General features: G+C 36.4%; 1 protein-coding gene across 1 annotated transcript; it reads right to left on the bottom strand.

Moving 5' to 3' along the window:
* Window positions 1-3,712: 3,712 nt before the first annotated feature.
* On the bottom strand, window positions 3,713-21,735 carry LOC144665193 (uncharacterized). Its single transcript, XM_078526380.1, has 18 exons — window positions 21,443-21,735; window positions 19,911-19,985; window positions 18,938-19,287; window positions 18,328-18,492; window positions 16,117-16,230; window positions 15,574-15,696; window positions 15,207-15,303; window positions 14,506-14,724; window positions 13,842-14,218; window positions 12,794-12,961; window positions 12,020-12,130; window positions 11,723-11,839; window positions 10,983-11,073; window positions 9,372-9,752; window positions 8,895-9,020; window positions 8,388-8,510; window positions 7,218-7,574; window positions 3,713-5,561 (listed from the first exon to the last, which is right to left on the bottom strand). The coding sequence occupies exons 1-18, from the start codon at window positions 21,504-21,506 to the stop codon at window positions 4,915-4,917; spliced, it is 3,705 nt and encodes a 1,234-aa protein (XP_078382506.1). The 5' UTR covers window positions 21,507-21,735; the 3' UTR covers window positions 3,713-4,914.
* Window positions 21,736-22,449: the final 714 nt, after the last annotated feature.

The raw sequence follows: 22,449 nt of genomic DNA, 5'->3' as shown, positions 1-22,449 counted from the left end.
AGATTGTAAGCGAACAAAAAAAATATATATTAACATAATAATGAATAATAATGTAAAAACTTGTCTATAAGCAGAATTTTGAAATGCGAAAATACCGAAAGTAGAATTACATCTGGGGTAATGTTGTTTTTTGCCCACCTCTTCAGCTAGGACGACTTTCTTTAGGTAATGAATCGTTATCTAACTCCAAAGGTAAATGCTCCGGAAATTCTTTAGTTGTGGATGAATTGGATAAAGCAATTGCTGCATGCATTTACATCAAATGAAGATCTATGCTCCCTTCACTCGAGGGTGTATATGTAATGGCTAAGCCACTTGAACAACTTCTCGGTCTACTAAATATAAAAGTGAGTAGTTAGAAAATAGTTATTCTCACGACAAAAGGGCAAGACGTGCAGGTCAGCATTCATCGCTTTGGAATTATTTTTCCACGGCAGTTTCCATGACCATAATTTTCGAAGTTTAAAGCTTCCCAGTACGTACATACAGCTAACATCGCCAAATCAGAGAAATATTTCTTTTTTGCGTTAGTTTCGCTCAAAGTCTGGTCGTTTTTTTTTCATGTTTCAAATATCACAATATTATTTCCAAGCTAAGCTAAAATCGAGGTCAAGTGCAATGATTGTTAACGGGATTTAAAACAAGCAGCAGCTCATTCATATCGCGTTTGTGAATTATCAACCATGGTGAAAAAAATTGCACGATATACAGTAAAACAAAGAGCAGAACGGAGAATTCGAAAAAGAGTACAGTAACATGACGACAGGATTGCTAGTCGTGGTCTCTTTGTGTTTATCTCACAATATATGATTATCCCAGTCTCTTTTACTATGCTTAGCATGCGTGCGTTTCGTGATCACATAGATATATTCTCCCAATATCAAGTAGCTGTCTAGGTTATATATTTTTCCATTCTATTTTTATGTTGATTACGTGCAGTCTGTCAGTGAGCCGAGACAACTGCAAGCGTTTCTGGCGACTGCTCACAACAAGCTTTAATGTTTCCACTTAGTTGGGATAAATATATCATCTCAAGTCCAAATGTATTCATTTTTAGTTATCTGTTACTCTGACAGTAGCAACGACAACAGAAGATACTCTTAGTTATCAGTTTCTACGCCTTCTTTAAGCAGGATTCACAAACCCCTACTTTGTTAGGATGCATTCTAAGTATTATTTCTAAACAATAGGCCTCTGACATTGAACAATGTTTGTGATTCCTTTTTTGCAGTTATGGATTCTATTTTTATTATTTTATCTTAATTTTTTAATTAAAAAGAAAAAAAAAAAAGAAAAATTGGGGACTGAATTCAACAAATTTGATATTCTGATCTTAGAAGTATAATACCTTACTCCAACCTTACTTATGCTCGAAAGGATCAAACTTAAAATTTCATCAGCTTCTCCGGCACAAAGTATAAATTTTGAGTAAAGCAGTACTATTCCTTTAGTTTATATCACACATGCAAGAAAAGGGCAAACATACATTTAAAGTATATTATTATAAGTATAATTTGAGCGTAAGGAATTTTTCGAAACGTGCAAACTTTAAATTTAGAATAGATTTACGCTTAATTATACATGTAAACTGAACGTAAAGGAGCCTTTATTCTGCATGGCCTTACGCTAAAGCGTAAAGCGTAATCATGTAAATTCTTGAATTTAAACTATTTTTTCCCTATTTATACGTCAAACTTTAAGCCTTTCTTTACGACTGCTTTTCGTAACGTAAAGCCGGTAAACTTCACATATGGAAAATGCAAAGCAAAGTTGTAAAACTCAGAACTCTACGCAAACATTTCATGCTGCAATTGCGCAATACGACCAAGTAAATGAGTCGAAAACAATTCTACAAACCGTGGAATTTGATGTCTGAAAGGCCGCCAACTTAATTTTGTTTAAAAATAGAAGCATAATTACTCGCGAGTATTTACCATCGATAATCCTCGGATAACATTAATTATATAATCTCCTTTGTAAAACCTTTTAGCCTCAGGTTTTTTGTGACGGAAGTCACTGCAGAGAAAGGCAACGGGTAGCCTGCGTTGGAGGCCGATATGTCACGAAATGATCAATATACTGGCGCTTTAGACTATTTGCGACGCAGGCTAGGTAACATGAAACACAAACATAACTTTGAACATCGTTGAAAGCAGATCTTTAACCCACAGCTGCACTATAACCTACAAATGGCGAGTGTTGAAAGTGAAATGCTTCTAGTGAAAGGAAGGATGCATGAATATATATTACGGTTTGTAGGTCCTTATTCTTCTGCTTCTTTGAAAGATCTGTCGTAAAAAAGAGCCATTATGACTAACTGCGTTGTTATTATTTTGTTTGCGTTTCATTTGAAGATGGGGTTTTGTTACTTGAACTGCTTGCGCATTGTCATATTGCGAAATTATTATCCCAGTCTACTCTAAAATTAGCCATAGGGTTTAATTTGCCTAATTTGAGAGAAATATTTAATGCGGAAAAGAAACTTTATTAAGTTCAAGATGTCCAATGTGCCGATAAAAGTCAGCGATAAACATATCATGTATTGCAGAAGAAAAGTAAAACCGATATAACCGAAGTTTATTTATTACGTGTCATTTATAAAGAGGCGATTGAAGTTCTATATTTCGAGTTCTGACATGACATGACCCTTTATGTCATATAGTTAAGCGGGGGATTCCCTTTTAGACCCTTTTAATGGTGACAGGTTAATTAAATAAATAGCCACACGCCAAGAATTAATACACACAAACTGCTACTTTATTTACTTTCCTTCGAAGACAAAGTGTTGTTCAAAAATAAAAGAAAATGCGTTGAGCTGTTTCTACCGATAAAGAACTTAAGCAAATAACATCGGATTTTGGGAAAAAAAAGTAAAAAAAAAAAAAAAAAAAAAAACAGTTAGTAGCTTTGTTCGTGCGTTACTCGTCGTTTTCAGCAGTTCTCTACCAAAATACCAACACGGGAACCATGGCTTCGAATATCTCATGAAATGAAGGTAACAGAAGCGGGTCCGTGTTGTTGCAATAGTAGTTGCTTGAACGCCTTATCCTGGCAGCGTTTTATTAGCTAATATAACGATAAGTTTGTAAACTTTAAAACAAACTACGTCTTTATAAACCAGTGGTAAACAATTAAAAAAAAAAACTTACATTTATGTGATTTTTGTTTTACTTAAAGGATATCATAAGTCCAAACCTTCTAAATGACATATTTACCCATTCACCGAGTCGTAAAACTGTCAAACCCCACACCACACGAACTTAATTGGCTCTTTCATTTGCCCAGTCAGGATGATTTTAGATTTTGTTTGTTTGATTTTGGATTAAGGGGGGGGGGGGGGGGGGGGGGGGGGGGGGGGGGGGGCGGTTTAATTATATTTTATATTTTTAAATACAATTTATTTTTTTTTTTATATTTTGTAATGAAAAAAAAAAAATTTATTTTTTTTTATTTATTATTTTAAATAAAAAAAAAAAAAATTTTATTTTTATATTTATATTTTTTTAATTTTTTTATATTTTTTTTTTATTTTTTTTGATTTTTGTGATTTTTGATTTAAAAAAAAAAATAATAAGAATAACTAAAAAAAAAAAAAAAAAAAAAAAAAAAAAAAAAAAAAAAAAAAAATTTTAAAATTTAATAAATAAAAAATAAGGGAGAGAAAAAGAACCCCCCCCCCCCCCCCGGCCCAAAAAGGTCAAAAAAGCCCGGTCTGAATAGGGTTAAGCATGCCTAACTTAAATACTCTAACTAATGTAAATGATGTCAGATCAATGCAATAAATTAAACGATTTAAAATACTCCGAGTCAGATTTACACTTTGTAGTTACAGAAATGTTGTGGGTACTAAAAAAAATAAAAATATTATTTCCGGTACTATTTTTTTTTTTTCAATCACACGGATATAACGTTAATTAAAACGCCTTTCCCTTTAATCTGACGGTGGTATTGTTAACAATTCCACACTAAAAGCCCTAGAGTTACATAAAAAAAGTTTTAAGCTTGTTACATATAACAGTTTCCTTACCAATACAAATGGGATACAAATGGTAAAAAGTGTCTACAACTGTTTCATTGTGTATCGTTAATTGAAATGAGATCATAAAGTGTCCCAGTCCTTCTGGCTAAAATGCCACAGTCCTAGAGTTTTAATATTTAGTCAAGAACAATTACACTCTATAACATATTTACCACAATTGTAAAAAAAGTGTACTATTTTAAGATAACAACGATTTAATGCCTCCCTCGCATTGTCAATTAAATCTGTCACGATTACGTAACTTGGACAAAAAGCATGTCTTGTTCACCCCCACGTTATAACGAGGCGTCCAATGTTAAAAACCTCCTATAGGAAACTTTGACTAACGGCAACAAGAAAAAAAAAACTAGCACCTTTGCTAAGTACCTAATGTATTTGAACACCTCTTTTGACTCTTTACCTTTTACTTTTTTTCTTCTTCTTTACAGGAAAAATCCAAAATTAAAGGTCAATCGACTTACTCTGGCGTTTTTATTACTTTAACATAAGTTGATCTATTTGTTCTTTTTTTTTCTGGAAAATTTAACTGAAAAAAAGGAGTAACAGGCTTTGTAAGCCTATACTACACAAGCATATTTAGTTTATTGATTCATAGATAATAGGCAGAGTGTCGGTGCTGTGGTGCTACAAAAAAAATGTTGGTAAAGTTCACCTACAACGATTACATATTTCTATTCTAAAGATATTTATTTTGGTTTTTCTGAACTCCTATTTTTTTTTTAATTACTGTAATATTAAAAAAACATTTATACTCTATATTATTTTCTTTATCCTCGACGTTTAATGACACTTCCCCCCTTAATTTTCGAGCTACGTAATCCAATTACTTTGCCTCCACGATCAAGAGATCAATTTGAGAACACTTCCAGTATCGCTTAAATGTGACAAACCACACCTGCATCCTCCCAATGGCTGCAGTCATGGACTCCCAGTCCAGCGTGGCTACAACTAAGAATCGAAGACTCGTCTCCTCTGCATCTTACATTATCCATCCAAATACGACCAGTACCCTGACCGAATGGTGCAGAGTAAAGAGCTAACGCTGCAGCGGTGAAGCCAAGCTGACGACACACCACATGCGCTTCTCTAATATCCCAGTAATCATCACAGATCGTTCCCCATTGTCCACGGACGTACACTTCAACGCGGCCATAGTGAAGCCCACCACCTCTCAAACGGACAACAGGAGAGCCATATTGACACCTCACACTGGCGTCTTGATTGTGGGTGCAGTCATGTCGTCCCCATCCACGGTGTCTACAATCGTGCATATGGGTCTCGCTGCCTGAGCACGCTATGTCATCCAACCATATCGGACCAGATGCCTTATCACGAGGGGCACTGCTGTAAGCGCGTACGGCTCGGGTGAAACCAAGCTGCTTACAGAATACATTAGCATCATTCATGTCCCATCCGTCGTCGCAGATTGTACCCCACTGACCATTATAGAAGATTTCCACCCTTCCTTCGGCTGTCGGTATTGGGGAACTATTATTTAGACGGATGGACCCTCCTGTAAGGACTAAATATGCAGATACACAGGTTACAAATATCAAATATAAAACGACATGGCTTAAGCGGACGTAAGGAGGAAGGGGAGATGAGGTAACAGAGGTAAAGGGGGTCAGGCAGGCAGGCAGGCAGGCAGGCAGGCAGGCAGGCAGGCAGGCAGGCAGGCAGCAAGGGTTAATAACGTGAGTATGAAGTTCAAAATGTAAATCCCAGGAAATCTGTAGTTTGTTTATGGCCTTCTTTAAAACTATCTAAACAACGTTACAGATTAAGTCTTTCAAACCAGAGTGTCATTGTCTTTTGCAGATTTAACGAGCATACTTGGTAAAAAATAAACGATATGCAGTACATGCAGAAGCGATGACGTTTCCCAAAGGGTTAAACATTATTTTGAATTTGTCAAAAACTCAACGTAAATAAAAGTAGCCGACACCTTGTGCGTGATAAAGACTGTTATGAAATTGTAGTGTACATTTTTTAAACCTAAGAAGCAATGTTGGTGATTGTCTAAATAGCATAGTTAGGATCTGATGGAATTCAAATAAATGAACATGAAGTACTGATTAAACAATACGTGCGTTCAATCCTGGACATAAGTGGCGATTTGTTGTTTAGTTAAACTTGATTTCTGTTCGATTGTGCGAAAAGGACAAAAAAATCCTGCCGATTGGCTGCATGTATAAAGCGATAATAATACATTTTCTTCGTATATTTGCTCAATTGAACAACAGTAGATTGCGTTATATTGTAGTGTGTGAATTCCGATAAATGACACACGATACGCGGGAGCTAGCTTTTCAGCTGCGAGAAAGGACAAACGGTCTCTTGCTAAAAGTGGCCCTGTATTTTATAAGAATTTGAAATTTCTGTCTACTAAATCTAATAGATGCCATCATATAAAATTTAGTCTCTTTCGTTTATACATTGTGGTGTTCCATTCTGACTGCACGGGAGTATTCGATCGCGCGAAAACGACAAAAAGACAAAAGGACAAAAAGACAAAAAGACAAATGATAATCCATTTTTGATCGAATAATTTTGTATGGTGCTGTTGCTCTTAGTGAAATAATATATAAATATAAAATAACATGAATAAAAAAAATTGATCTAGAAAAGTATAAAAGGTAAATAACCGGGGAGCTCCGCTTTTAGGCTCGTCTAAATCTATATTTTTTTTTTTTTTTTTTTTTTTTTTTTTTTTTTTTTTTTTTTGGGGGGTTTTTGCTCCCCCCCCCCCCCCTCAAAAAAAAAAAAAAAAAAAAAAATAAAAAAAAAAAAAAAAAATTTTTTTTTTTTATATATTTTTTTTTTTTTTTTTTTTTTTTTTTTCTTTTTTTTTTTTTTTTTTTTTTTTTAAAAAAAAATATTTTTTTAAAAAGAAAAAAAATATTTATATATAAATATTTATTTTAATAAAAAAAAATAAAAAAATTTTTAAAAAAATGTTAAAAAAAAATTTTATAATATTTTTAAAAAAAAAAAAAAATATATAAAAAAAAATATTATTATTATTATATTAAATTATTATTATTATTATTATTATTATTATTATTATTATTATTATTATTATTATTATTATCATTATCAAGGTAATAAATTGTTACCAAAACAAGACGGTACCATCGATAAGTTTTAAAGTTAAGAGAATATATGCAATGCATCTCACCTCTGTAATTTGCCCGAAATCCCAGGTACTGCCTATTTTGAGCAGGATCCGTTGTAAATCTTACATATAGGTTAGTGGATGAACTCTTGATGGGAAGAGGGATATCATTTCCACTGAATCGTCCAATTACAGGGGAGGAGAGTGACCCACCATCATACACGGTTACGTAGTCATCGAATTTTTCGGTGTCAAAGCGATCGAAGGTGAGTTCCACCCATGCATTGGAAGTTATATTCCATTGGCAATCCAAGTTATTTTCGTAAGGTTTTCCAGGCTGGTTCGACTCTATAATTCCATCTTTAGAAGTCAGTTCCACTGTCTTGTTTGGACACGTGCTCGTGGAATTAACCAAAGGTGCTGTTAAATTGAAAACACAGAAAACATTTAAATCTTAACTGTCAAAATGTGCATTATATCATTTCGGTGAATGCAAAAAGTGACAGCTTTATTCAAAACACGAAGCAAGAATCTATAATAGATGTACAAAGGTTTGCCAAAAGTGACAACTAAACTCAAAATAACATGCAGCAATATTTTTAATAGCGTAGTTGGCAGAGTTGTGCCATCAAATTCAGTACCCGAGCGTGGACAAAATACAAAAGTGCACGCTGTTAGCGTCAGCATGGCGTGAACAAATCGTTTCGCCATATTTTTTTCTCGCACGTGAGATTTTGGCGCAAGTTTACATCTACATTTCCACCTGCAATGTTATAAAACAATTGGTTCAATTGGTTCATGCTTTTGGCTTTGCATTATCGAGATCTGGTGCATTTGAGGAGGTTGGAGCTCCTACTTATAGAGCTACAGCTGCTTTCGTCTGTCTGCTTGAGCAACTGTTACGCTTCTTTTGTGATTTTTGACTCGATAGTGTACGCTTAAGCATGAAACGATTCCTTAAAAAAAATGGTCGTACAAAGTCCTGGAACAGCTGGGATAGTCTTCTCAGTAAGTTTGGAGATCCTACTGAAGAAGCTAGAGTTGCTCTCGACTATCGCTTCGAGCAACTTTTACGCTTCTTAAAAAAAAAGCAAAAAATCTTCGTGCTCTGCAAAATTCCTGCGTGCACCATATAACTCGATAGTGCACGCTTAAGTATAACAAAATTAAGTAGTCGTACAAACTCCTGGAACAGTTGGGATAGTCTTGTAAGTTACGTCATTAGAAACCTACCGCCACAGTATTTCCCGTCGCCTCCATATCCTGTTCCGCATCTACAATCATAGGAACCAGGAATATTCACACACTGGGCCAGTCTATGACACGAAAATAACCCCAGCTTACACTCGTCGATATCTGTTACAAGGAAAATAAACAAACGATCGTTTAACTGTTACACAATTAAGTTCGGTGCAAATAACAAAAGAGTGCACGACAATTAATAAAGTTAAACTATAACACCCTTATTTTTCTCACCATTTAATAACAGTGTAAAAAGACTGTAAAATTCATGATAATTATTTGTGTGTTTGTAAAGGACATTGAGTTTAGTCTTTGTTAACACTATATCCAAATTTAGGAACGACATGGTAATTGATGGAAACGTGTAATGCTGCTTTTGAGATTTTGCTTGGTGCAATACTCAATTGATATTGTTTATTTATTTATTTCCACTTAAGCTTGCTTCAATGAGAAAATACGATTTCTCCTAGTTATAGTAATATGGTATACTATTCATACCTGTACAGTTTCCATTGGCATCAAGACGATATCCGCTTTTACAACGACACGTGTAAGAGCCATCATTGTTTAAGCAATATGCAGTGTCATCACATTGATACCCGAAGTTGTCACACTCATCGTAATCTGTATTGAGAAAGTACATGAATTGATAAAGCGCTTTGTCTAAATAAAAACTGCCTTTGGTTAAAAAAAAAATAAATAAAAACAGAATGAGCCAGGGCATTTTCAATTTAATCCAATAAGATATGCTTTCTTCCACCAATGCTGTGTCCATCTAGAAGCTCTAGTATTTTACGACTGTTTGTGTTTTATACGGATTGTCAATACCAGCATACGTTTTTAACTAAATTTCTCAGAGATTGGACTTATTAAAAAAAAAAAAACGCCTTAAGGGCGAGTGGAATAAACGATACCGCAAACCCAAGCCAACACGAGCTTACAGAATGAAACAAGGGAGAACGTGCTTAAACCTACCTTCCTTACAGGTAAACCTGTGACAGTCTGTACAGTTGACATCATTCCATTCGTAGTCGTGATCTTTAAGAAAGCCGAGCGTATGAACACAATCCTGGTTGCCATAGTTGTTTGGTTGGTATTTAGCCCAATGATAAAAGTCGGTAGGTGTTCCATCTGTCCAAACAAACTTTCCTTCTATGTTGATATCAGAGAGGCCCAACCAAGACTTTTCACCACCGTGCAAACTTTGAACAAAGACATTTTCTTCCTGACTGTGGATGCTGGGAAGAGCAGCTCCTTGTGTCGCACATTTCCCCTGACTGTTTCCCCATGTATCACAAGAAGCGACTTTCCTGTAGCAGTATCCTCTGAAATAGAACCAGTCCTTCTTGCAAATGTCTGATGGGAACAAAATAGCAACTATTATAGTCAATCCATTAAATCCATTAAGCCGCACTAACTCAAAAACTATTACAGTCGAAGCTCTCGTAAGCGGACACCCTCGGGACGCGATAAAAGTGTCTGTAGCTGGAGCTGGCCGCTTACAAGAATGGTTCTAGTAATCGGCCACTAGAGTTGTAGGGGATAGATGGTCGCTTACGGGGGCTTGCCCAGCTAACAATTACCGGACGGACGTGGATGACGACAAAACAAAAACACTAATATGTCACTGCAGTTACTGTAAAATCATTGTGACGAACGGCGATGTGAAGTTGATTGATAAAAACAAGATATAGAGGACTGTTTTCGGATTTTCTTTCGGTTGTCCGCTGACTGGAGCTTTAAAACAAAGAAAAAGTCTAAGTCGTAACCCGTGAAAGTGTTCGCTGCTGCTTACGGGAATGTCCGCTTACGAGAATGTAAAAATACAGAGTTTGTATGGGAGTTAAAACGGGGTTTCAGACAAGGCGGCCGTAAGTAGAGCTGTCCGCTTACGAGAGTGTCCGTTAAGAGAGCTTCGACTGTATTATGATCTTAACGAATGGCAAATGTCCCTCAAGTGTAACACCTAAGCTGGCGTTCTCCTTTTTTTATGCAGAAATATCTTATTAAAAAGGGCCCAGTCATTTTTAAAGTGTTCTTTTGAAAAGAAAAAGACATGCAACAAGTGTAAAAAAAACTATAAGAGAAATGTCTTGTTGATGATCTTTCGTGTCTGATATATTTATAAAAAATATACTTCCATTTTGCATTGGTACACACAACTGCAAGTATATAAATATACAAGCAAGTTCATTATCTAATATTAATTTTAAACTCAAAGAATACATAGAGGATATTACATGGCCGCGCGGGGATACGAAATTTCTCTTCGAGTCTTGATAAATATTTCCCAAGTGATGAGGGCAGTTTCTCGACGAATCTAGTAGCACTTGCCTCCGTTTTAGAATAAAACTTCACTTCGACTCGCAGAAAGACGAACGCAAAAACTTCCGAAAGACCGAACAACGAAAAAACCGTGAGTGCTTGACCGCGTTGACAGCGCGCGAAAATACAGCGAGCTGATAGGTCAAAATGATTACACACGTGTGAATACTATTGAGATCCACACTTGTGTAATACCATTTTTCTCGTTTTGCATACACTCGCTAAAACACTGAATTTTATATAATAAAATTGTTTCCTTACCGGATAATACTGTATATGAAACTGTCAGTGGATCAAAGCGTTGAACGAATAGTTCTTTGGCACAGATTCGAAAGCCTGACTTTGTGATAAACTTGATGAAAGAGAAAGAAAAATGGAGAAAAAATTAGTTCAAGCTTAATTTACACCTATCAGATAATAGCTCTTCTTCATAGCAGTGAAATTGTATGAAATGGTTTCTTACATTTCAACCGGTGTTTGGCAAGGAGTACCTCGTCACAAGCAATCGTGTGTCAAAATCGATCATAGGTATGGCCTAGTTTTTATGGAATATTAAAGGGAATATGTCCCGGCTGAGTTAGTTTATTTTATCAAATTTTGCAAATACTCGCTATGAAACTTAACTTTTTGCAAAGAAATTTCTCCTATGGATTTAAATGACATAACCATAGCTTCATTGCAACCAAATTTGTCTTCCGGGCGTTACAATTTAAAGTTACAGGCAAACAAGATTAACTTTGAAAACTGGTCAGACCAACAATATTTCAAAAACCCATATCGCAATCCGTTTTAATCTTCGTCGCTTTTGGACATCCGCACCTTCTTTTGTATTTGATGTGTTACTGAAATGTTTTGGGTTATTTTTTTTATATTTCAGCTAAAATCTGTGACCGTCCCTTTTCTCTCCCCTAAACACCATTCCCGTCATTTATTTAGAAAGCAATCCATGTGAACGTGTGTGCTGAAAAAAAAAAAGGAAAATGCAAATGATATCAATGTACCTCAACCCAGCTTACGATTCCATTACACTCTGCGGCTGCATTTCCTCCGCTGCTAGAATGCTTGGCTGTTAGCAACACTGTCGGGGGCTGGCGGTATTTCCAAGCAAATGTTACATCCTGTTATCAGAAAAAAAAATATGCCCATGACTTGAGCAAGTTCAATATTAACAAGGAATGTTAAGTAAAATATAATGCGGCTTGTTTCATTGTCAGAAACATTGATGCTATCCGTGCATCGCCACCATTTTAATTGTTAGGTCACCCAATCCCTTTATGTACCCAGCATATAAGCCTTACCTGGCAGAAAGCGTGGCTATACTTCTCCGAAGGTAACTCGTTATTTGGAAAGCTGATGTCACGTGATTCCTTAAACAGTGGTCTATAAAGAGTTTCGAACGCCAGCCAGTTCTGTTGCAAAAAAAAAAAAAGAAAATCAAATATTAAAAACGTTTATTGTTAAATGGATAGTTTTACAGATGAAGAGCAACGCCGTTTATACATATCAGATGCATTTTAGGACCAAACAGGTAAGAAAATGTGTAACAAGAGTTAAATGGACGGGTCATTGAAACGAAAAAAATATGCGAAATAATATCGGGTGTAAAATTTCGCGTCATTCATTTGGAATGACCGACTGACTGACAAACTGACTGACTGACTGACTGACCGAAAAACATACTGACTGACTGACTGACTGACCGACTGATTGCCTGACTGACAGATCGGCTGACTTGTTTTTTTTTTTTCATTGACTGATTGACTGAGAGACTGACAGACATACTGACTGACCGACTTACTGACTGACTGACTGATTGACTGACTGATTGACTAACTAACTGACTGACTGACTGACTGTCTGACTGACTGACTGACTGACTGACTGACTGACTGACTGACTGACTGACTGACTGAATGACTGACTGACTGACTGACTGACTGACAGACAGACAGACAGACTGACCGACTGATTGATTGACTGACTGACCGACCTACGGACTGATGCAAATTTATATACCCTGGAAAAGATAGACAACGAATTAGCGGACGACAGTGTATCTTAATGAAACCTACCACTGAGATGTCGTCATGAACCCCTGCAAAGTTTTGAAGCTCCCTGAGACAAATCTTGAAGGAACTTGCTGACACATCTTCCAGCCACACACTGGTAGCATCGTGCTTAAGCCTTGTCCGAAAGTGCTCAGCTGTTGTAAATATCGTCGGTGATCGCGAAAACTTTCCCTAAAAAGATCACTAGTTTTAGATACAGCTAATCAAAAACATTGCTTGAATATTATAAAAAGGACACGGTTTTTTCCTTGCATTATTTAAGCGAAGTTCAATTAAGCAAGTAATCATGATTGGTACGGTCTCATTTTTGTTTTTGCTCTCAGTTATGGGCCCCTCAGTCAATTATCGGCAATTTATAAGTTGTAGAAAGCATACAAAGGAGAGCTACTCGTTTTATATTAAGGAATAGTAATCTATGTTATAAGGTTCGTCAAATCAAGCTTTTAAAGTTATTACCGCTTAATTACTGGTTAGAATATCTTGACTTAGTCTTCTTTTTAAGGTGCCTTTATGGGCATATAGACTTCACTCGTGAATTTAGTTATTATTTTTCTTTTCTAAAAGGAAACACGCGCCGTGCTTCATCAGGGCTGCTTTTAAAGACAAACGCTTGTCGTACGTCTTCCTTCCGAGACTTTTACTTCTACAGAATAACTTTGATATGGAACAGTTTACCTAAAAATATCAAATATTCCGACACTATAAGCTCTTTTAAAAGTTAACTTAAGTCATTATATTTTACTAGACTTTTAAATGCTTTTGATGGTGACAATTTTCGTTCTTTTAAATTAATTTGTCCTAAGTGTCGCCGTGTTAATATTTTCTCTGTCTGTACTTGTTAAGTTGATTAGTATATTTCAAATTGTATTTGTGTTATTTAGATTTATTTGATTTGTAGTTTAGTCGGGTCAGGGAAGGGTTTTTTCGGGATATTTTTTAGGGGCTGGGTGTGGGTGTTTTAACCAAGTAGGGGACTTATGTCCTATTGTTAAGCACCTGTACCTGTACGAATCCTTAAATAAATAAATGACCACCAAAACAGTGATCCTACCTGCGGAAAGGAGACAGTTTGACAGCTAGTCCCAGTCCACCATCTGGAAAATATTTTTTCTCCTGCGACTCCCCAAGGCGGAGCTCCTTGGTAGGCCACCCAATCTATTGAGGCAAAACTATCCGAGGGGTAGTCGTTCCTACCAGCTCGAGTAACACAGGCTGTAAACTGAGTGCTGTTAACGCTTTCCACCCATGGCGTTGTGGCCTCGTGTACGAATGTGGCATCCGAGTAGTTAAAATGGTTAACTGTAAGCTGAACGTATACTTTCTTGAGCGGATAAAATATGAACGGTTCAAATTTGATGACATCACACTGATCCTCTGCCCATGAGGGAGAGTTTTGGAACTCGTGCCTTCCTTTTTGAACTGGAAAACCTAAGCAAGTGAAAAAGACAGCAACATTTTACTGTACTGATTTTGGAATCTACACTTGAGCATTTTTTCGTGTATCCCCTAACTTTTAGTATTCTGTCTGTCTGTCTGTCTGTCTGTCTGTCTGTCTGTCTGTCTGCCTGTCTGTCTGCATTTCGGTATTTTAGTACCCTTTTCCTAAATATCAATACAATTTTAAACTAATAGTGTTTTACGTTTCTCATAGAATATTATAGAAAAAATCCATGTAGTAGCAATGTAGTTAAAAAAAAAAACCTGTCTTTGATTACCTGTGCAACTTCCAGGATGGTAATATGAATAATTTGCACGTCTTGTGCATATGTCTTTCTGTAACAAACAAAGGTTCTTGAAGGTGCGACCATTTGAACCGCAAACCTGTTCTTCGTATGATGGGCAATGTTCTTGACAAATGCAGGCATACCGGACTGGAGTATAGGCCTTGCAGTAACTATGGTAGGTGCAGTTAATATCCCTACACGGATCAAGATCTGAAAATAAATGAGCAAGTAAGCGTTAAGCCCTTAATGAACTATGGCCTAAGTTCTTTTTTAATGACTTAGCGAAGATTGACTTAATTAGTAAAGGTATCTTTTTTTTTTTATTTTAGCGCAGGCCTATCTGTGCTAAACAAAACATGTATGTTTTTTTTTCTTTCATTCCTTTTTTTTAATCAGCCATGACCTGTCAAAAGAAAACCGTTACAGCTCGATATATGTTTTCTTCTAAATTAAAAATATACCAATAATGAACTGATGTATAAATGGAAATGTATCTGTTAACAAAAATTACCTGAACTAACATTTATATCGTATGGACCTAAACCACGGAAAGAGCCCCGACCCTGGTATCGCCTCGATTTGCTGCATACCAAAGTGTCAGATAAAATAATAATAATAATTTTAATAATAATAATAATTTTTAAATAAAAAAAATCATAAGAATGATGAAGAAAGGATTTTTCCATTTTTACCTCCTATTAATAAATAGTTCACAATTACATCGCTTCGCTGGCCTTTGTACCCTACGCTGTCCCTGATGCACACTCGGCTGTGAGTTTTATTAACTTCCTATATCAGGAATAGAATAATACAATAAATAAAATGTTGCTACAATATGCTACAGATAATCAACGACATTGACCAAAAATGTAATATTCTTAGTTCCTTGCCCCCTGGTGGGGGATAGGGCCGGAAAGGAATGTAATATGGACACATGATTAACATTTTGACAAACCTTTTTTTTTTTTTTTGGGGGGGGGGGGGGCAGTTAATTTTTCTAATGACCTTTTACGTTATTTATCCTTTAATTAAATATTTATTTATAAGTGTATACATCACCTCTAGCCAAGTGCTTAAAGGACCTATATAAAAGCTGGGAATGTTTAGCTCGTTGCCGCCGCCATTGAGGACAGTTGCGAGTATCACGGGTGGCTTAAAAAATGGTTCCTTGAACTTTAACGTCTGCAAGATAAGTACAAGTTTTATATTAATAAGTTGCCTAAATCTGGGTTATTGTTCACACAGAACATTAAATGCTCAAGGAGGCAACATTGTCAAGCTGACTGTTAAATCAGCAGTGTTCTTCCCCCAGGGTCCCTGCACTGGTTACCGAACTGTTATCATTGAGCTTTAAATTTGGTTGATCCTACATTTCAAGCAAGATCTTAAAGCGGTTAATTTAAGGCTATGTATGGATAACGCCAACCTTTGTGCAAATATATAACAATGAATTGCAATTAACAATCATTAAGTGCTATTTTTTGTTATTAATTTCAATCAGTTACGTATATTGTAATCTGAGTATTGTACATTTTATCAGTGTCTTTTTCGTGTCTTCTTGTTAATGGTAAAGGTCAAAATTAAACTGCCAGAGATACGTACCTTGCAAAGGGCATAATTCTTTTCTGCAGTCGGTACCTCGTTTTTTGAAAACACAAGCTTCAGGGACTCTTTAGCGTTCCAGGACGATGAGTAATTCTCGTACGCCAACCAGTTCTATAGTATGAAATCACAAAACAGCTTAATAAGTTATCGATTATTAATTAACTTCAAAACAATTACCGTATTTATTTGATTAAGTGCCCTGGGCGCCTATTAAATTTTTGGAGCTTGAGAGTGGGCGCTCATTCGAGGATGTCGCCTATTCGAGGCTGAGCGCTTATTTAATTTTCACCATTTTCAGTAAGTAGAAATCTGAAGTTGAAGATGCACGAAAGATGATTTTTTAACTGTTCATTGGATCGTCTGTACAAAACTATCAAGAAACGTAGAAAACCCGGTCTTCGGGGAAGTCTCTTAGTAGTATTTACTCAGTTTTAAACCAATTGTCACTAAAGGCAAAGAGCGAACTCTCTAGTGCTGCCTCTACGATGTCTAGATAAGATAAGATAAGATAAGATAACTTTATGTATACACTGTTTTTCCATCAGTCAATTAAGTTACTGGACTATCTACCTATCTAACTAACTACAAAAATTTAATAATAACAAATTCAAAATAACAAAAGAAAAGTCTGCTTTTCATGGAGGCCGTGTCTAAAATTTACTTAAAATTTCGATATCACTTTAAACTGTGCCGACTTAATTTAGATTTGAAATCGGCCAGTGAAGATGCTTGTCTTAGTTCTACATGTAAGTTGTTCCACAACTGAGCTCCGCTGTACGAAAAACTTTTCTTGAGATAATCAGTTCGAGGTTGTGGAAGAACTAATTTGTTTTCGGTATTCCTTAAACGATAAGCATTAACATCGTCACGATACACGAATCTTGATCTCAGATAATCAGGAGTCATACCATGTAATGTTTTATACATTAGGATAGACTTCTGTTCCAATCTTTGATAATAGAGTCTTCGCCACCCCAGTGTCCGGAACAAATCATCTAAATTACTATCATAGCTCGCAGACATTAGGGTACGAGCTGCGCGGTTTTGAAGCCTTTGCAGTTTTTCAGCAAGGCCCTTGTTACAGCTTCCCCACACTGCGTTGCAATAATCAAATTGTGGTTGAATAAGGCTATTATAAACTTTGATTAAAATATTAAATGGAGTGAGATGCCGAATTCGTTTAATTGCACCAATGGCACAAGCTATCTTCTTAGAAATGTTTTCAATATGACACTCCCAGTTTATATTTTGATCAACATAAACTCCGAGGGATTCAGCGGAGGTTACTTGTTCTATTGCGTTCTCATTTATAGTAAGAGAGGGACTTTCTGTAAATTGTGATAACTTCTGCCTTGATGCAATAAGCATAAACTCAGTTTTCGTCATATTTACAGTAAGCTTGTTAGCAGACAGCCATTCGTACACATTTCTCAGGTCGTGATTAAGGCGATAATTTATATGCTCAATGTCAGTGCTAGCAAGTGTTAGGCTAGTATCATCTGCGTACATTCTCGGTTCCGAATATGTCAGACGGTGTGGAAAGTCATTAATATATATCAAAAACAGAAGAGGTCCCAAAATTGTTCCCTGGGGAACACCACATCTTAGACATTTCGGAGTTGACTTACAAGAATTAATATGACAAATCTGTGTTCGATTATCTAAATAAGAAGCAAACCATTGATGACTGGTCCAACAAATCCCATAGTATTGCAATTTTCGCAACAAAATATCGTGATCTACTGTATCAAATGCCATTTTGAGATCTAAAAAGACTACGGCATTAACAAGACCACGGTCTATATCCACGGCCCAGCTATCTGTAGCTTCGATAAGTGCGGTGAGCGTGGAATGCAGAGACCGAAAACCAGATCGATGGCACGAGAGAAAGCTGTTTTTTTGTTAAATAATGATAAGGCGAGGAGGGTGGGCGCTTATTTGAGACAGGGTGCTTATTAACTTTTCCTACCTTCAGGCTGGGCGCTTATTCGAGGTTTGGCGCTTAATCGAATACATACGGTACTCATAATATAAAAAAATAAAATAAAATAAAATGGACTCGATTCTATAACAGAGATAATAAATAATTTGAATTTATAATTATTAGTTGAAAAGTCAAATGCTGAATATTAAACAAGACTTCTGCATGTATTTGTGATTTTCTCATTGTGTACGTTTTGGAATATAACACACATAATTATGACTTACCACCACAATATTACTGTGCCCTCCATCTAATGCCCTGGACTCGCGCAAACAAACTTCAAACTGAGTTGAGGTAACATTTTCCATCCAGACACCCATAGCATCCCGCTTTTGTTTCTCTATACCATGTTGCACAGTGACGTGAACTTTGGGAATCGTTGAAAAGGGCTAATGGTAAAGACAAAAACAGTAATGATAAGAAATTCAGATAAGGAAGATAAAACCTTACAGCTAATAGAGGCAGAGTGGACTCTATGGAGCGCTGAAAGTTACCCATCTCTATCATGGAAAAAATCCAGATTCATAGAGTGATTTAAATAAATAAATAAAAGTAACTTCAAGGAATGCAGATAACTGAATCAATGATAAGATTTGCTGTTGTTGCCAAGATCGCAGCAGCAACAAAATGCTGGTGGGGATTATTATGATAAACTTTTGAGTAGTGGGAGAAAGTTCCAAATGCCAAATGCAATGAATTTAATATTACAAAACCAGGTGCGATGTTTGTTGCTGCATGGAAACGAAGCCCTCCTGAGAGAAAATGTTGGCGACCCTTTAGATAAATTATCATCAGGAGAAGACTATATCTTACTTATTTTCTTATTAATATTACCTGGGGAAATGTCACCGTTTTGCACTGCGTTCCAGTTGTAAAGAAATCATAACTTTCGGCTCCATGATAAGCACCCGATTGGGAACCTTGGAAAGCAAACCAATCCATGCTGGTGTTGCCTGCATTGCCTTGGCCGCCTACCACAAAACAAGGTCTGAAGCCGCTAACTTTCACATCTTCCACCCAAATAAAAGTAGTATCGTGGACTGCTAGTGGCACTTCTCCATGGTTAATTGACGCAAATACTCGGACGGGAGATCCTACGGAGAAACTGTTGGTGAAGGACACATCTTGGCAGTAAAGCCCATTTTGTCCGGTTTGGGGAATGTGAACTTTTCCCCACTTAGACTCTAGAAAAAAAGAAAAAAAATCCCTGGTAAGTCAGTATTTCTCTAATTGAAACCAATGATACAAGCTTTGCAAAACTTAAATTCTACAATTTTAGAGGGGCACAATTTTATAACCTTACAGACTGATTCACTCTCCATATTATTTAGACTGGCGCAATATTCCGAGTTTGAAGACTAGCACAATTTCTGCAATATTCAGACTGGCGAAACTTCCACAGATTCTAGCTAGACTGGCACATTTTTTAGTTTGTAGACTGACGTAATTTTCTCAGATTTAGACAGACAAAACATCCGCAACTATAAGACTGTTGCAATTTCACAGTATTTAGACAGGCGCAATTTTCACAGTATTTAGACAGGCGCAATTTTCACAGTCTGTAGGCGGGCACAGTTCTCTCAGTTTAGACTGACAAAAAACACAGTACCTAGACTAACACAATATTTACAGCTTTTTTAGAATGGCACAATTTTCTTAGTTTTAGACTGGCACAATTTAAAAAGTATATAGACCGAGTCATCACACCAATTTTGCTTCAAATCAATTAATAATGCGTAAAATATTTTAGCGATGAATGAATTGATATTCTGAAAAATAATAATGTAAATTGATCGCACCCACGTACCATCTCCACCATCGTCATTTGATGGATCTTCCAATGTGTCAGGTACTGTGGCGATTTCATAACTTGCTCCTGGGACTACAAAAAATATGAGAATTTATCAACACCATCTGGCAAATAAAACTGCGAAGCCAAACGATTCGAAGTGAACGAAAATGACAAAGGTGAGGCATTCATTAAAGGAACACGTAAATTTCTGTTCAGCCCCGGGGTCGATTATTCGCTTTCGAGACCTGAGGAGTGGGAGTGGGGGGAGCTTGATGGGTAGGCGGGGTGTGGGAGTTGTAAAGAGGGGGCCCTACTTAAAATCTAAATTATTATTAGTCAGGATAAAAACGAAGAAATACGGTGGACCTTTTGATGTTTTCTTAGTGCTGTCGAGAAACACATTTCCACAAAATAGTTACCGTTAACAGAGATTATAAAGTGGGTAAATAATTTCAAAGTTTATAACTTGTGATGGTCTACAAGTTACATAGAGGGTGGAAACTTATTAAAAACGATTAGAAAGGGGCCCTTCAAAATTAGATAGGGGGCGGGGAAGCTATTACTCTTCACATACAAAACAGATTGCAACACAGTAATTAATAAAACACGACAAAAAGATTGGAAAAAGATACGTTGAATCGGATGAATAACGTAAAAAAGGATAATAATGTAACAGATAATACTGATGAAATAAAAAAAAGTAAATAAAAATGATGCAAAATAGCAATGGTAATGAAAGGAAGGACGCTCGAGTATGATAAACCACAGAGTGCTAAGCTAGATTTTTGATAAGGTATTAAATATTGGTAAGAAAAAGCTTAGTACTGGCCCTGAAGAAGACAAGGTCTGCTAGTTAAAATGTTGCCAAAATATTTGTCCATATTGCCGTTGTTACAGCCTTGCAATCCACAATGATCTGACTTTATTAACAGTCTGGTAGTAGCATTTCTTAAACAAGTGATCCGGCAACAGACAAGCCAAGTAGTTTTATCCTTCGTTGCCTGGTCCCCTGGCATCCAAATTGTTATTGAAAGCTTAGGTTTTCAACTTACGGTTGTCCGTAATAGCTCATAACTGCGACCGCCGTATAATCAATGTTGACGTCTCGCTGCAGTTATATGCATGCCAAATTTGCTCAGCTGATTGGGAGCCATTAGTCATAAATATTGTTCGCACCAACACCCACCAACCCACCCCACCCCCCTATTGCTATATTGCAGTGAAAACAAAGTTAACGGAATGAATGATGAAAAAAAGTAAATTTAAATAATTTCATATTTGGTCTTTTTGTCATTACCTTGAATTCCAGCTGTTTAATTTGCACTGTCTGTCGGTAATATTAATTTGTTTTTGACAAATATTTGCACTTGCTTAGTTAAATTCACAATTTGTGTTATCGTATTTTTTCTACCTCTATTAAACAAAGGTAAACTTTCTAGTTATTTTCGTTGTACTCTTTTATTCTTTTGTTCGGAAAGGTCAAAGGGAATCGATGCAAGTTTGACAATATCTTGAAAATTATAAGGGGTAAAAGTGTAAAAGCTTACCTTCGAAAGAGTTCGAGAATGCACAGTGGAATGAAACCAGGATAAGAAAACCCGGCAAGCGCATCTTGACGACCTGAATACTGTACAGCGCCCAAGTGATAAAAGTAGGAAATGGACCGAGCTTATCTACCAAGCGAAAGCCTATCGTTCAGTTAATATTGTGCTTGCAGTCATTACAAGAGGGTTATCATTGTGAATCTTTAAACCGTGAACGCCTTTAAAAGCTGAGTAATTTTACTCTTAACGTCCTTAACATTAGAAAGATTGCAGGAATGATAACCTTGTGTGTAGGGTAATATATTAGCACTGCAAAAACTCGCCTTAGATGTGCAGTGGAACCGTGATAACATGAAAGCGTAGTTGTACTAAAGGGTTCCTTAAAAAAGACGCTTGTTTACTGGTATTTACTTCTGGCCCAAAACGTGCTCGTCATAATTCCCGTCATAATTAGATAGAGGTCTGTCATCAAATCTTGATGACCAGTTATCTATCTTTCTTTATTCCAATATACTGGTCTTGCGTCTATACCGCCTGGTGTGCCTATATTCGTTTTAAACCTGCATGCTTAATTATTCATTTCATTTTTGGGGCGGTTTCTTACAGGTGATTGGAAACCACATCAATGCGCCTACAAAGTAGCCCTGAATACATTTACCTCGCCTATTTCGGGGAAACATGCCTTATTACAGGATCCAACGTTTCACTGTAACACAACTTGATCGTATGAGCTCTTAACTGACTCCCGATCAGATAATGCAGAAAAGATTCATACATAATCATATGATATTGGCAGTTCAGACAGCTGAAGTTTTCGAAACGCACGCTATGAAGATACATTATATACAACTGTTTGTTCACTATAAACAATTCGACTCAGGAGAGCCTCAAATTGAACGACCAGGTGTTGGACTGACGAATCTGACTTTTTCAACACAACTTTTAGCAGCTACTGGCTTAAACAGCTTGGGTAAAATAAAGATCTTTTCTTCACCTTTACTCGAGGGTGT

The sequence above is a fragment of the Oculina patagonica genome, chromosome 9, assembly GCF_052425735.1.
Source record: "Oculina patagonica isolate OP01 chromosome 9, crgOcupat, whole genome shotgun sequence".
Classification (NCBI taxonomy): Eukaryota; Metazoa; Cnidaria; class Anthozoa; order Scleractinia; family Oculinidae; genus Oculina; species Oculina patagonica.
The sequence above is the reverse complement of the archived record's forward strand: the minus strand, read 5'-3'. Positions and strand labels throughout refer to the sequence as shown.